Source organism: Aptenodytes forsteri, unplaced genomic scaffold, assembly GCF_000699145.1.
Source record: "Aptenodytes forsteri isolate BGI_AS27 unplaced genomic scaffold, ASM69914v1 Scaffold26, whole genome shotgun sequence".
Lineage (NCBI taxonomy): Eukaryota > Metazoa > Chordata > Aves > Sphenisciformes > Spheniscidae > Aptenodytes > Aptenodytes forsteri.
Window position 1 is genome coordinate 1,971,900 of NW_008794125.1, and position 15,654 is coordinate 1,987,553.

At 48.9% G+C, this 15,654-nt stretch overlaps 1 protein-coding gene across 1 annotated transcript; it reads left to right on the forward strand.

The window, feature by feature from the left end:
• Positions 1–462: 462 nt before the first annotated feature.
• Positions 463–14,858, forward strand: ANKS3 (ankyrin repeat and sterile alpha motif domain containing 3). The gene is made up of 17 exons (XM_009277429.2): positions 463–540; positions 687–862; positions 1,211–1,409; positions 1,617–1,738; positions 2,470–2,551; positions 3,239–3,374; positions 3,690–3,848; positions 4,984–5,109; positions 6,041–6,156; positions 7,033–7,200; positions 7,730–7,854; positions 8,122–8,263; positions 8,870–9,042; positions 10,312–10,427; positions 11,330–11,413; positions 11,928–12,022; positions 12,272–14,858. The coding sequence occupies exons 2-16, from the start codon at positions 693–695 to the stop codon at positions 12,008–12,010; spliced, it is 2,001 nt and encodes a 666-aa protein (XP_009275704.1). The 5' UTR covers positions 463–540; positions 687–692; the 3' UTR covers positions 12,011–12,022; positions 12,272–14,858.
• Positions 14,859–15,654: the final 796 nt, after the last annotated feature.

Here is a 15,654-nt window from a genome sequence, read left to right on the forward strand (position 1 = left end):
GAAGTGCTGAAACAATAAATGGTAGAAACAACCTACTTACAACCTGATGACACAATGAAGTGTGCACCCGATTCAGGTGATATTAACTACTTTTGAGAGCAGCGGACAGTTGTCATTATTCATGACCATGTCTTAATTTAAGCAGGGCCATCCTGTAATAGAAGACAGATGGAGGAAGAGCAGGAACATCTGACACATGAATTCTTAATTCTCTCTCCGAATTATAAAACACACAGACCAAGAACTACAATCTTTTGTATAACACTAAGCATGCCGTCAGCACTTAAATAGGTGTTTAGTCTTCTCTTGACGAGGGTATCCAAAGCTGCCTTAGGCATATTTTGATTAGAAGGGGAGGAAAGAAAGCCAGTGCCTCTGAAGTCTTAAAATGAGATTTGAAAGATGTTTTTTTTAGCATTATTGGCTTTTATTTTTCCAGTGTATTCAAATCCCAGAGTCCACTGCAGCAAGAAAGAACTGCCAGCAAAAACTCCTCAGCAAGTCTTATTGCTTCAGGCTAAGGAGGCGATCAAAGTAGAGGTAGGAATTTGAAACACTGTACCTCTGAGATGACGTCACCTTCCAAGCCCATGGCACCTTGGAGCTGTAGTGCCGACGGGTGATGCCGTGTTCTATAGAAAATGGAGATCAGCAGCTAAAAGTTCTGCTTTGCTTTGGTTACTCAGGGTGGGATGTCGGAGCTGAGTGATGAAGCCAGTGAGTCGGAGCTGCTGAGCCGCAGCCTTTCCATGTGGCACGGGGTCAGTCAGATGATCTGTCGGGAAGAGCTGGACGTTCCCCTGGACTTGCACACGGCCTCCTCCGTCGGCCAGTATGAAGTGGTGCAGGAGTGTATTCAGCGGTAAGGAGGGGCTGGGGGGGGCACAGGTCTATGGTTACTGCCAGTTATGTTTTTTCACCGGCTGCTATACAGGTCAATCTAACGTTGCAACGGGGGCGCATCACTGGAACTCCCGAAGTGTTCTTAAGCACAAGGTTTCAAGGGAAAAGTCTGCTGATAAAAATTATCTCCTTAGTGATTTGGTGGAAGTTGTTCTTGAGCTAATAGGAATTCCCATGCAGGCTTCAGTGCTAGAATTTTTTTCAGCTTTCTTTCAATACAGTGATGGTAGCAAGCAGCTGCAGAAACCTACTGTGATCTACAGCTCCAGGACGGTAGGTCAGCTGAATTCTTTTCTCTGTTATTTAGTGGAGATCTGGATTTAAATAAGAGGAATTGTGGTGGCTGGACTCCACTGATGTATGCCTCCTACATTGGCCACGACACCATTGTGCACCTGCTGCTGGAAGCGGGAGTGAATGTGAACATCCCAACGCCAGAAGGGCAGACGCCGCTCATGCTGGCCTCCAGCTGTGGAAATGAAAGTGTTGCTTACTTTCTTCTACAGGTGTGTATCCCATAATAAATAGGTAAAGCCACACTACATGGTTTAAATTCTCCACCAGTTGCAACCAAAGTGTGCAATTTATGTTCTGTTGCGAGTTCAGCTTCCTGACAGGGATTTAAACTCTCTTGGTATCACAGTGCAGAGGGGCAGTGGCTAAGAGACCCAGCAGAGGGGGTGCAGTAAAGAACATTCTCTGTTCTCTTGAAGCAAGGCGCAGAGCTGGAGATGAAGGACATTCATGGTTGGACTGCCTTATTTCACTGCACCAGCGCCGGACATCAGCAGATGGTCAAGTTCTTACTGGACAATGGAGCAAATGCCAACTGCAAGTAAGGAGGAATCGTGTCATTTCATTTCTCAAAAGATATTTCAGATATGGAAGCAGCAGTTGGCTTATGAACGCATTCGAACATGGACAGGGAGAAGATGCCTGCTTTTGTCTTTCCTCCTGTACCTTAGAAAGTATGGCACGCTATTAGCTAATGCAAGGACAGGTGACCTGCGAACTGAACCGTGAAGTCTGCCCACGTTGTCACTGTTTATTTAACTAAGATCGAGAGAAATTAGATTTACTACTTGTTTAATTATGGGCTAAACTCTGAAAGCAAGCAGGTGCAACGCCTTCTGAACTCAAGTGCGCTTTGCAAGTCTTTCTATTGAATTTTCTGTGTACTTGGAGTTCAGTTTGTTTTTCTGAAGTGCGCAGTGCATTCCTGTGCCTTGGGAACTGCCTGTACATTTATGCATATTGAATTGCCCGAGGTCAACAAGAGGTCCTTGCTTTGTTAGCTCCTGCAAAATTGATTTTGCTACTGGAAGGCAGATGTGTAACTGGAAGAGTAATCTGTTGCTGTGCAGCCAATAGAGTAACACTTAGTGAATCTCCACTGGGGGTTTTACTGAGATAGACCAGAGTGCAGTAGAACAGCCAACACATGGTACAGTTTGTGATCAGCTGAGGGTAGAGGCTAGAGATGCCCTATTAGGGTATGGCGAAAACTGCAGCATATTTCAGTTTTGATTATGATAGTCCATGTGTGCGTGTTTGTTCTCTCTCTAGGGAGCCTGTGTATGGATATACGCCTCTGATGGAAGCAGCCGCTTCTGGCCATGAGATAATTGTTCAGTACCTTCTCAATCACGTAAGTGTCTAGACAGTTCTCTGTAAAGCTGGAAATCTGTGGTTCCAGCCCTTAGAGAGGAAGAACCACAAGTTCGACACCGGACTTTTACAGTGTTATGTTTGATCCTTGATGACGGTCACCTCTGAAGTCCCAGACTTCCAGGACTGTTCTCAAAGTATCTGCTTTCTGAAGGCTAGTGCTCTGATTTTGCACTGGCCTTGCACGAATTGGGGTGAGGTCTAACTGTCCAGATTTAACTGAATAATGACTGAATTAGAAAACAGATAGTGCAGTAATCTCCATATTGTTTACGGGCTTGCATGCTTGGGCTAGTGAGCATCTTCCACCTCCGAAAGCTTATGAGCATGCATGTCTCTTGATGTTAAACAATTCATTTTTAATATCCCATTTAACTGGTCCAGCTTACTTCCAGAAGGAGGCAGCAATGGAAAACACTTTTCAGATAAAACAAACTAGGTCCCCGTGGTAGTGCACAAGAGCCATATTCCTGGGCCACTTGGCATTCAGGGATTGGAGAGACTGTGGATAGGGCAACAAGGTATTAGTGGAGCTTGAACTGTCTGTCAGAGGTGAGGCTGTATTTCTGATGGACTTGGAGGAACTAAGACAATTCTTTGGCTCCCTTGAATTTTTGTATACAGTGCCCTCTGCTATGTACATTTTAAAGATGATTTTCTTCTATAGGGGGTAAAGGCAGATGTCAGAGATAACACTGGAGCCACAGCACGGACACTGGCCATGAAGTATGGACATACGAAGATTGTGGGGCTGATAGATTTGCATGCGGCCCCAGTGCCCAAGGTCTTCTGCAGGGGTCCAGGTAACAGAGATGTTTTACCTTGTTCGTTTTAAGATAGAACCTGAAGAGAGGTGCTTGATATTTTGAAAGTATGTTACTACGTGTATGGGGTAGTACTAGCTGGTCTGTCCTGGAAATTCCAGCATTTCTGAGGATGGAAGAGGCATATGGATCCAACAATTTTTTGTCTGCTGGCCCTTTTCTGACCTGGTTAAACTGTTTCACCCTCCCTCTTTTAACATTTCCTTTTTATTTCCACTGTGTTTATAGGACCAGTAGCAAATAAAGTATGTAAATGAATTACTATGCTGCTAACAATCTTTGTTTGAACTACAGGAAAATATGAAGAGCTGAGTTCCTCAGATGAATCGTGTTCTGCTCCCCAGAGACAGAGACCTGTTCGTAGGACCAAGGGTCCTAGCATCCACGATGGGCCCCAGGCTTTGGCTAAGATAACAGCAGTTGGAATCGGAGGAAAGAAGCAGTCTCGCTATGGTAAGAATAGTTAGAAGCCTAATTGAGAGTCCTTTGAGGTCTCTCAAACGCTATGCAGCTATTTCTGTGCCAACATTTTTTTTTCCTTTGATTTGGGATTCATGTGTGGCTTGTACCGAAACAAAGATAGCGAACACCACCGTACACAGCTATCCAATCTCTGGTTTAAAAAGAAAACCCCTTGAACTCTTGTCAGGGCTGGATATTGATGAGTGGAACAAATACTTCTCTTACCTCAATTACTGTTCCCTCTTGAGAACAGTCCAGCTTCCCTTTTTGAGGTAGGCTCAAAAGTTTGAGAACCCTTCTCAAGCTGACGATGGAGGAAGTGGTTACACAGGCCAAGAAATCATTGATCATGAACGTGAGCTCGCTGCTGCTAGACCTGTCAGTTTTGTCTTCCCTGATGCTTGAAATACTACTTAAAAATGAGATTATAAAACCCTTGCAATAGGCCAAGAGAAAGATCATCCCAGTTCAGACATCAACCCCTGGATGCAGCGGTATGAGTTTTGTTTTCTTGTGCGCGTGTCATAGCCATAGGTATTTCTCAGGCTGATTACCTAGTTGTCTAGAATAGCCAAGAATATGGACTTAAAAGCATGTTCAAAGTTTGGTTCATTCTCTTAATACAGATACATACTATCCCACAGGCAGTGGCTGTATTGAAATGATACCGTCAGCTTCTGAAACAATAGTGGGATGCTACTAGCGTGTTAACACAGATGCAGAGGGGTTGGCTTTACAGGGTGTGCTTGGCTGGGGATGGGACATAGCTGGCACCCTGATCTCTTAAGCAGATGTTTTTTCCCTTTGATTTGGGTATGAAGAGGAGAGGAAATGCTGAAAGCTGCTATTTAAGGTGCATCTCTGCTATGAGGCTGTTTCCTCTGACTTTTTTTTCAGTGCAACCACTTAAATCAAGTACAGCTGATGTGTGTTTGTGTGAGGGAGGCTGTAGACATATGCATTTCTCAGGGTCTCTTCTAAAAAGCACACAGAAAAACTGCTAGTTGAGAAAACAGTCTCTTCTTTTGATTATTTTCAAATCCCTGAGTGGTCACTTTTCCTGCTGGAGCCTCCCTGGTAACTTGCATCCTGATCTTTATTGGTTCTCCCTTCCTCTTGCACACAGAGCAGGTCCCTCCTCAGGGCTACGTTACCTTCAATGATGATGGCAGCTGTGAAGCAGACGATATCCGGAACCGGGACGTTACCTCTCCAATTAATGAGCAGGATGTGGAGAGCAGCAGCAGCAGGGGTAAGTCACTGTCTCAGAAAATAGTCTGGCTTGCAATGCACACCTGGATGTGAGACCAACCCCTTGGTTTGCATGTTCCTTTCCCACTAAGATGTTGAGGATTGGAGTATCTCTCATGAGGAAAGGCTGAGAGAGCTGGGATGGTTTAGCCTACAGAAGAGAAAGCTCAGTAGGGATCTCATCAATTTGTACAAATAATCTGAAGGGAGGGTGTAAAGAAGATGGAACAAGGCTGTTTTCAGTGGTGGCCAGTGACAGGACAAGAGGCAATGAGCGCAAACTGAAAGACAGGAGGTTCCCTCTGAACATAAGGAAATGCTTTTTTTTCTTTTTATTTTATTTAAATACTGTGAGGGTGACTGCACACTGGGGCAGGGTGTCAAGAGGTTGTGGAGTCTCCATCCTTGGACGTGCTCCTGGACATGGTCCTGGGCAACCTGCTGTAGGTGACCCTGTTTGAGCAGGGGTTTGGACAAGATGACCTCCAGAGGTCCCTTCCAACCTCACCACTCTGTGAAGCAGCACAAAGGAAGGATCTATGGGCAGTTCCTAAATTAATAAAGGATAGCGTGGCTCTGCATTGGCTCTGGGCTGAAGGAAAGGCCTTTCCTGAACTTTACTAATGGGAGTGCAGGCTTGGTAGTAATAACCCACTTTTCCACCCCATAACCAAGAGCCTCACAGAAACACACACACTCAGCCTTCCTGCTCTCTGTGGTACTAAACAGACTTGGAGAAAGATTAGTGCCTGGGATCAGACGTGATATTTCTGTTGGAATCGTCTTGTGTCATGAGTGCTGCATATGAACCCTTGCTCTGGGTTTCTCCTTCCTTTACACCTCCAGCAGGTTTTGCTGGTAATTGTGTAGCAAAACCAGCACTGAGTGCAAGGAAGCTGAACCTCAAACTCTTTTTTCATATTCCTTTCCAGAGGATAATGTTTTCTTCACCAACAACTTAGCAACCGTCAGGAGCAGCAGCAGCAGCAGTGAATGCCTGACCAAAGCCCTGGGGGTCAGCAGTGAAGGCTCCTTGGAAAGTAATGAGGTGGGGTTTTTAATTTTCCTTTCTCTGCCTTCAGCTTGGCCAGTGCTGTCACCCTTCCACAGCCTGGTATGGCTCTACCTCCACAGGAGGCTGTAGTACCAGGCTGGGTGAGGAAAGGTAGTATTACAGGGACAAGAAAACCAATTTCCATATTTGAAGATTATGGATTGGCTTGTTTGATCTCTGGCTAGTAGCCAACTCTCAGAGCACATTCACTCTAGAACAGGTGGTTGGTGGCTAGTCAGTAATTTTTAGGTTCTCTCCAGCTTCTGAACTCTTTGCAGACTTCTAGCTAGGCGGTGGTCAAGAAAGGATGTGACTTGCTAGAGCTGGGTCAGTCCTTGAGCTTGGCGAGATAGCAGGCAGTATAGTAAGATTTAGAGAAGCACAGCAGTGCTGTATTGGCATTTCTGAAGTACAGAAAGGGGAAGAGGTTGGAGGTTACTCAGTGGTTCAAGTCACAGCTCACATGGTTCAAGATGTAGCTCTGGGGCTGATGTACAGAAGGGTGATATAGCTGAACGTGAGCAAAAGTCCTCTATCTTGAGGAGCTTCTCACAGGTGGAATCTCAGTGCGTTGTATTGGTTCAGGGAGGATTCAGCGTTGCTCTTTGCTCTGGCATGTTGCTTCCTAAGCTGGGATTGCAAGAGCCTCATACCATTCCATGGTAGCAAGCTGCCATCTTGGGAGTGACCTGACTCAGCCCTTCCTAATAAAGGCTTTGTTGGTCTTTGTTGCCTGTGTTTGTGGACCACGACCTGGATTTAGAGCTTGGGACTTGGAGGAGTCTGCGCTTGTTAGCTACAGTGATCCTGGCATCTTCGCATGATCATCCTTGGCCTTTACATTTTGTGGGTTTTTTCTTTCTTTTTCAGGATTCTGACCATGCAAACAGTCCCCCAAGTCGGAAACAAGCCAAGAGCTTTAAGATCAAGAATCGCTACAGCAACAGTGATAGCCACTGGACCCACTGCCCAGGGAAAACTGGGGGCTCTAATCAGCACCTAATCCTTCCTGAGCCCCCTGCCTATACAGGGCCCCAGGTAACTATGCACAGAAAGTTGTCTCTGAAGTAATGCAGACCACGTCACTGTATCAAGCTTGGGAGGCTTTTCCAAGGTTGCCTAAGCTGCTTTCTTGGCCTTCTCAGATAAAAGGGAGGTTGTCACCAAAACACCTTCGATTCCAAACCTCTGCCCAAACTTAAATGCTTGTGAAACAGCAATTTCTTGTACAAAGAACCGTCTGCTTAGGTGTTGCTGTTGCTTGGAGGGGTATTCTAGACCCTCAGGCCTGTGGGTGTGCTACCAAACATGGCTGTGGTGGGGGCTAGGGTAGATGTTGGTGTGTCTGTCTTCTCCGCATTTGTTACAAGAGGCAATGGCTGCAGCAGACAGGCCAGTCCTGTTGTGTGACGACGAAGAAGGGCAGTTAACCAGGGGGAGTCATGATTGCTGCTAGAACCCAGGAAGGCATAACAGCAACATGAGGAAGCAGGTGCTTACGATGAAGAGGCATGGCAATGCTTCTGTTTGTGAGGGTATAAATAAGTTTGTTTTGGATGGGCTGCAGGACCTGGCAACATTCCTTGAGCAGATTGGGTGCCTGAAGTATCTGCAAGTGTTTGAGGAGCAAGATGTCGACCTCCGGATCTTCCTGACCCTCACAGAGAGTGATCTGAAGGAAATAGGCATCACGTGAGTGTCTGTAATGTAGTTCTTATCTTTCCCCTTACAAACCATGCACGCAACCTGGTCCGGAAAGTTTAGCTAGTGAGTGCTTTTCTGTTCTGGCTGTCTCCCACGCAATTTTGACATCCCCTAGTTCTTGGCTGCAACAGGCTCCTGTTTTTGGAGGTGCCTTGGAGGACCCAGGAGGCTGCAGAGGTCCTCATGGCATCCCTTTGGGCCTAGGGACAGACGACGCAGTGTTTGGTCCCTGACAGTTTGCCATTCTCCCACCAGTCTGTTTGGACCCAAGAGGAAGATGACTTCTGCCATTGCCCGATGGCACAGCAACGCTCGGCCACCCAGTGATGCCCTGGAGCTGGCCTATGCAGATCGGCTGGAGGCTGAGATGCAGGAATTGGCCATTCAGCTGCACAAGGTAAGAAGTCTGCCACGAGCTGCTCAATGCCTTATCACACTGCAGTAGGTGATCAGTAGCATATTTTTATGTTGTGCCTCTAATGGCCTGGGATAAAGGAAAAGACATAACTTTCAGTGGACGCGCTTGGTGTCAAGTAGATCAGGTAACACCGTGAGTGCAGCTTATCCACTCCTCATCATCTGTGCTCCATGCTTGTGAAGCCTTTATGTCTCTATTTCCCATCCACCTGCGAACTAAAAGGGCGAGTGGGAGGAATTGAATACCCACTCTTTTTCAGTAGTGTTATTTTTATGGTGAAGTTGTGCAGCCATTAGTGAACAGACTTCTGTTGATTTGGGAAATTGGGCCTACTGAGTATCTTTGCAAATGGAGAGGAAGCGGGAATTGTAACTGTGGGGCAGGTCTTGGTGTGGAGAGAAACTGTGTTCGGTGTACAAGCCTTATCCAGCTTCCTTTCCCGCTGGGTTGGGCACACTTTTGCAGGAACCCTCGGGCTGTCTGAGCCATTAAAATAGCAGGGACCCCAGGAACGTGTCAGAGCAGGCACATACGAGAGTGATGTACAGTACTCCCAGCCTAATCCTCCGTTCTGCTCTGCTGTAGAGGTGTGAAGAGGTGGAGGTGATGAAGGGCCAGGTGTGCCAGGAGCAGAAGCTGCGTGCAGTGGCCGAGAGCTGTTTGATGGAGCGGGATGAGACCTGGAATGCTATCCAGTGCCAGCTCAGAGAGGCGCAGGCCATCACCAAGGATGCTGGAGTCCTACTGGATCAGATCAAGTAAGTCACTCCCAGGAAATGGCACTGAGGCTACTAGGAAACGGGATTTGGGCTGTACAGAGATCATGGGTCACATTGGCAGTCTTACAGGTGATGCTTAGGGTAAGGCAGGAGAGCTCACCAGACATCTGAACCCATTTTGGATCCTGCCTGACTTTCTCTAGTAGAAAGCCACAGCCATGTGAGCAGATGCGAAGCCTTGATCAGATGCGCGAGCTATAAATGGCCTGACTTTTCAGAGATGCTGAGTGCTCCTGTTTCAACTAGAAGGTGAAGGCACTCAGTTCCTTTGGAACCAAAAGGCTAAGTGCTTTCTTTGTGCTCACATGAGACCCAGTGACCAGAGTATAACTTGGTGATGGGGTGAACGTAGGAAAGAGTTTCTAACTTCCAAACCATATGAAAGGACTTGCAACGTCTAGCCCTGCCTAGTGGAGAATACTTTTCTTGCAACTCTGACACCTAACAGAAAAACCTGCCCTGTTCATTCACACCACTGCCTCTGAGTTCTGTCTTCCCCCACCTCCTAATATACCTTTGCCTTTGTGGTGCTTTTCTCCCTGCCCCAGTTGGACTCCTGTCATGGGTCCTGTTCTGTCCGCTGATAGAACAGACACGTCCTTGAAGGTGGCGTTAATCCTACTGCTATAGTTCCTGGCCCAACAGGGAATGGGGCCTGCTCACTGCCAAGCCAGGGTGAACTGGGATTGGCTTCCAGAAGGACAGCAGAGCAATACTCCCAGCTGCCAGGGGCAGAGCACTTGTCTTTTCCCCCTGACTGAGGAGCTGAGGCTGTCTGGTAGAAGGGCCCTGTCATGCTCTGAGGACACACTGTTTGAACTGGTGGTGTGATGATGTTAGCCAGAGAACTCTCTTGCTTTAACCTGTTGCCTGTCCTGAGGTAGCTTCATTTGCCCATTAGAAACCTTGGATCAGGCTTGATTCTCATATAAACCAGGCGCAGCCCCTGGCTTGGGCTTTCTACTGCTCACCCTGCCCCCTCCTTCTCTTCTCCCCCCGCAGCTCCTCTGTGGACAGGGGCAGAGATTGCTGTGGAGATGGGGCACAGTGGAGAGCGCCCCGAGCTTTGTCTGGGGCACGTCTTCCTCTTCCTGGGAAGGAACAAGGAGCAGTTTGTAACCCAGGGCGTTAGATGCGGTCCCTCGGCACCCCAAGCAGGTACTTGCAGGATGTAGGAGTGCACAGACCGGCATGTTGTTCCAAGAAGTGTCCCTGCGCGCTTCTGATGGGCTTTGTCTTGTTTGGCAGATCCTGTCAAGCAGAGCTGTCCTCCCGGCTAACCCAAGAGCAGGCAGTCAGCAGAGTGCTGGACGCAAAGGTGCAGCTGGGAACCAGTGAGAGCAGGCGGCCTGGTGAGCGTCCGGGTAAGGAACAGCTTATCAAACTACACAAATGGGTGCAAGGAGTGGGTAAACAGCAGGACACCCCAGAGCAAGCCACATGCTTGTCTTTCATTGCTGAAAGGATGAAGTTAGAAGTGATTTGGAAACAGATGAGCAGCCAAACCCTTAAATTTAATGTAAAAATTCTTGCTCAGGGAAAGCATTTAAAGCACTTGGGGCGTTTGGACTTTAACTGCAGCAGAGTTTCTCAGCTGCAGTTGCAGGAGCAAGTGGGAAGTTTTGGGGTCTGGCAGGTGTTTGTGGCTAAAAATGCAAGGCTGTAGCACAGGCACCCAGTGGCAGCCCTGCTTCACTGGCCTGTGGCTTACCCTTCCTATGCTGGCAGCCTGTGGGCACCTCGGGTGTGTTACCGCACTGTGCAGTAGAGCGAGGTCTGAATCAGAAGCCATGGTTGGTTCCCTAACCCAGTCTGGGGGATTGTGCTGTTCGGTCCGTGGGGCAAACTGCTGTACACGGCTGGGCAGGCTTGGCCCACCAGCTCCTTGTCACGAGGAGTTAGCAAATGATCCTGCTGCCCGTGACGTGCTTCCAGAGATGTGCTCTTTGCTGTTCGTGTCTTAAAAGTGAGACAAGTAGAGATCCTGTTGATTTCTGTCCATTACACTTAATCTCTTTGAGATTCTCTTAATATATAACCCAGCCAGTATTAAAAAAAAAATAATAATAAATTCCTAAGTGGTAGAATTGCCAGAAAAACCCCTCGGTTTGTCACAGGCAGTTCCAGCTCTCTTCCCATGTGACACAGGACCCCTAACTGGAACCGCTTTGGGTATGGATGCTTCACAGCAACACCAAACTCTTGTCTCTGCTGTGTCACAGAAAGCATGCAGATTGATTAAATGTGTGGTTCCTCTTTCTTGCAGTGCTGGAAGGATGGCCACCTTCCTTGAAGTCTCTGAGCTTGCCTGAGCTGTCAGCTGTCCTAGAAGAGCGTGTGGGAGAAATGGGTAAGGTGGGGGAGGACTCTGGCCACATGGAGCGACCGTTGTGCTGGAGGGGAGGCATGGCTGGGCAGGTTTTTGATGATTTGGCAGTGGTAGGTTGGAGGGACCTAACAATCCCTCCTCATTCAGGGAAGTCTGCAGGCTCTGAAGTTGGTGCTGGCATTTTCTTGCACTTAATCTCACTGCAGATCTTGGGCTCTGCCTCATCCTCTGCTGACAGGTCTGGGCTGAGAGAAGGGGGTACGTGTCCCCCCCCGCATCTCTTCTGCTCAGTGGTCAGAGCTGCTTGTGAAGTGGTTCCCAAAGCCTGTGGCCCATTCTCCTGATGACAGGAGCTTATCCCAGCAGCAGGCAGTCAGAGAGCAGAGACACTCCTGTTTTCAGGGCACTGGAAGCTGCGGGGAAGAAGGCAGCATGGAGGCAGGAAAACAGTGGCTGACGGCAGACTGCAGCCTGGTCTTTACCGCTTGCTGGCCTATTGCTAACACTGATTTTTTTCCTTTTGGTTTGCCCTTAGGAAAAGCTCTGCAGACTGTGACTCAAAACCTCCAAAGGCTCCAGGCCCCGGGGCAGAGCGGGCAGAGCTGGCTAGAGCCATAACAAAGCAGGAGGGTGAGTGGGAACTAATGACAGCCACAGAGGGCTGTGGCATTGAGGGGGACATCATTCCTCGCAGCAAGTAACAGCCATCTGCTGCTTGTGCCCAGTGCTCGCTCATAGCCTGCACGCTGAGGCTCTACTCTAACTAGTCCTTATGTGCCCTCTGTTTGGTTTTCCCTTTGGAAAATCCTTAGTCCCCTTCTCCCTCTGCCCCATTGAAAGGGTGACTGTCCTTTTTTTTTTCTTCCTGTTTTTTTCCAGGAATACTGACGTCGGGTGACTGTTCCACCCGGAAGCTGAGTGTGCCTGGGAGAATGAGCGCGAGGGCCGTGCTGGCAGCACCGCAGCTCTGCTGGGAGTGCCACAGCAGCTGGTGGATGCGTGGAAGAAGGTCTCAGCCATCAGAGAACGTGCCTGGGAGAACGAGGGACAGCAGAAGACAACAACCCAGCAGCTCTTTGGGCCTGACTCTTGTCTGGGTTCCCAGGATCATTGTTGTTCATACCAAAAGGTTAGGTTAAGAGGAGAAGCACTGAGCCCAAAAAGTTTATCTGCCTTAAGCTTCGTGCAGCCCTTGTCATTCAGGGCTGTGTGGTGGTAGAAAGCTGACAGTTACCCACAGCAATCAATTATCCTGTTCCACGTCCTACCTCCCCAAGGCCTCTGACGCTTGCCCTGGCCCCTTCCATGCCATGTGGATTGCTCAGGAGCTGACCCAGAAAATGTATCTGAGGCAATAAGGAAGGCAGGTTTGTTGTGGATGGGTAAAGTGAGTAGAGTTTGTAATGTTTGGTTCGTTGAGCTGCAGTGAAACTCATGCAGCCCTAATCTCTAGCAGGAATGTCTGCTCTACTGCCATCCCAAGTCTGTGCTTCAAAACCTCTCCCTCCAACCAGCCCACCCTGGTTCGGTTCAGATTCTTGGCCCCCCTCAGGGGTTGTTTGTGATCATGTTATTCAGTCCCAAAGAACTCGTTTTTGTGGTAAATGCTTTACAGCAGAGACTTGCAGGCTGGTTTGTCAGTGCCAAGATCCCAACACTGACAGTGGTTGCGAGGCAGATGTTCCCCTGGAAGGACATGAGAGAGAAGGAAGAGCTCGAGACTGTTCAGTCTCCTGTGCCTCTGGCAGGCAGCAGACTGCCAAGGCAGGCAGAACAAGAACTGAGGGATAGATCTCTCCCACGTGGGAGATGGGCAAAAGAAATCACGTCCCAGATGTAGCTGCGGTGCAAAGCTTTGGTCCTCAACCACTGCCTGCCTTTGGTTTCTGGGCTTTAGTGTTTGGAAATAGTCCTGCCAAGGCATTCTGGTGTGGGCGGTGTGGGTCTTTTCAAAGGGCAGACAAATGGTGCAGGAAGAGGCTGCCTCCCCAGAGAGACTGCTCCATCTCTTGGAGCTGGGCGGGCAGCCACAAGGGCTCTGGTGACAGTTGCGTTGATGTAAAATGATTGCCAGTGATGTTTTGTTCCTGTGTATTGCTGAGTCCTGAGGGGGAAAAAAACCCCAAACAACAAAACCTGAAGTCTGTGAGCAATGGCCTTGATGAGTCTGGAAGAGTGTTCTCTTTGCTGGGAAGGGGAAGAAACTGTGTGTTCCTTCCGGTTTTAATTTTTTGGACCTTGATCACAGATGCCAAAATACAAAAATCCATTTGGGCTCCATCCTTTGAGCTAGACGCCCCTTCTGATCAGCTGCTCTGGGACCACTTAGGCAGGCTTGAAAGCTAGTCTGCGTTTGGTAAAGGTAACGTCTAGTTTGACTGTCCCACTGAACGGGTGTATCTGTGCTTCCGGGGGACGGTCCTGGGGCAGCGAGGCAGGTATGGCCCACTCTGATGTGAACCTGCCCTGCTGGCAGCCTGTATGTCCTTGGCAGCGTGCTCAGCCATGGGGTGCTGCTTTCTACTCATGTTTAACTCTCTTAAACTTAACATGGCACCCTATTTTTTCATCTTTAGGAAATGGCGTGGGTGTATGCACGTGGGCGTCTGGTGCTAGCTGCGCAGCAGGCAGTGGGACAAGGCTGCAGGAGATTTCACCCTGAAGAATTAGTTTTGATGAGGTGGAGCCAGTTCTCCTAAGGCAGCATCCCTGAAGCTTCTCAGAGTATTGAGGCTGTGCTGGGAAGAGTATTTTGGGCTTTGTCCTTCATTCCCTGTTGCTGGAGGAATGGTGGGGAGTGCCAAGGCAGGTTGCGCTGCCCTCTCCCTAGCCTTGGCGGTGTCTCTGGCTGCACTAGTACAGTGTTGTCAGTGCTGTGAAGCACTTGGAAGCCCAGGCTTGAATTTAAGGCATAATGTCTGTGGGGAAAGGGGAAAAGTTTTCATAGAAGCAAAAAAAAAAAAAAAACCAAACACCCCAAAAACCCAAGCGAAAGGGCCTGGGAGCATCTGGAGAGCAAGGGCAGCCCTGGCTCAGCAATGCCTTCAGAGCTGGGTAGGCTGTGCGGGAAAGCGGGTGGCTGGAAGGAGGGACTACGCAGACTTGGGGCTGGCTTTGCTGGGTCATAGGGTGGAAGAGAGGGGTTTTGGGGATAAGATGGTACGTCCAATAGATCGTAACGCTTGGGGGCCTGGGAAAAAAGGGGTAGGGTGAGATGCAGCAGTGTACGTATGAAGGAAAAGGAGAGCCCCACAGAAAAGGTGCTGCAGGAGCCCAGCTGTAAAGGCTTAAAGGGGTGCTAGAGTAGCCCAAGGGGGGACACCAGGAAGGAGACTTTATAGAATGGTGTTTACCTGAGGAGGCAATCCCTTAAATGGAGGACTTTAAACAGCATACATTGCTGAAAGGGTTGCTGTGCAGGCAGCAGGGAGTCTGGTCCTACCCTAAGGCAGGCTGTCCAAATAAAATAGTATTTGCTGACTTGGATAAAATAATAAAAACTGAAAACCTGTTTCTGGTGTGTGGGTTTCTCTGGAGGGAGCTGGGGTTGTCGAATCGTGAATGACCTCGCTGATTGATTTCAGGACAATCGGGAATACATACAGTGCATTCCAGCTCCCTCTCCCAGGTGGTCGCATGCTGAGGGGTCTGGGGCTGCCTTATCCGCAGCTTCCCAGCCCTGCCTGGCTCCTGTCGGAGGTGACGCCCTTGCAGCACTAGCTGGGTGGTTGATGTGGGAACTCATGGGGTCAGGCAGCGCCAGAGCTGCAGAGGAAGGGCATGCATAGGTAACAAAGCGTGTGCTCCTCTGAGGGCTCGGCTCTCTCCTTCCTGGCTGGGGATTACCACTTTTGCCCCCAAAAGGTCCCAGTTGCGTGACAAAAGTTGTCTCTGCACTAATTCAGAAATGAGTTTAGGCCTTGTTGAGTTGTGTGCTGGTACTTTCCTCTCGGGATGAAGTACTGATCTTGTGCCCAGCTCTGGTCTGAGCCCGTTGTGAACTCTTGGTGTGACTGTGCTCTCCTAAACCTTCAGCCAGCCTCTGATCTGTCACTAGAGACAGGCGCTCCAGAGGACAGCATTCAGCAGCTATCACAAAAAGTTTTAAATAGGGCAACATAAAAATCTCTTTCCGGTCAAAACTAAAGCTCTTGGTGTATCTCAACACAAATTAAGCTGAGTTGGGGTTTGGACTGGTGGGAGTGGAGCAGAGTCACTCTCGGATCCCTGCCGTGTCCTACAGCGGCAGGGGGGCCGTTGGC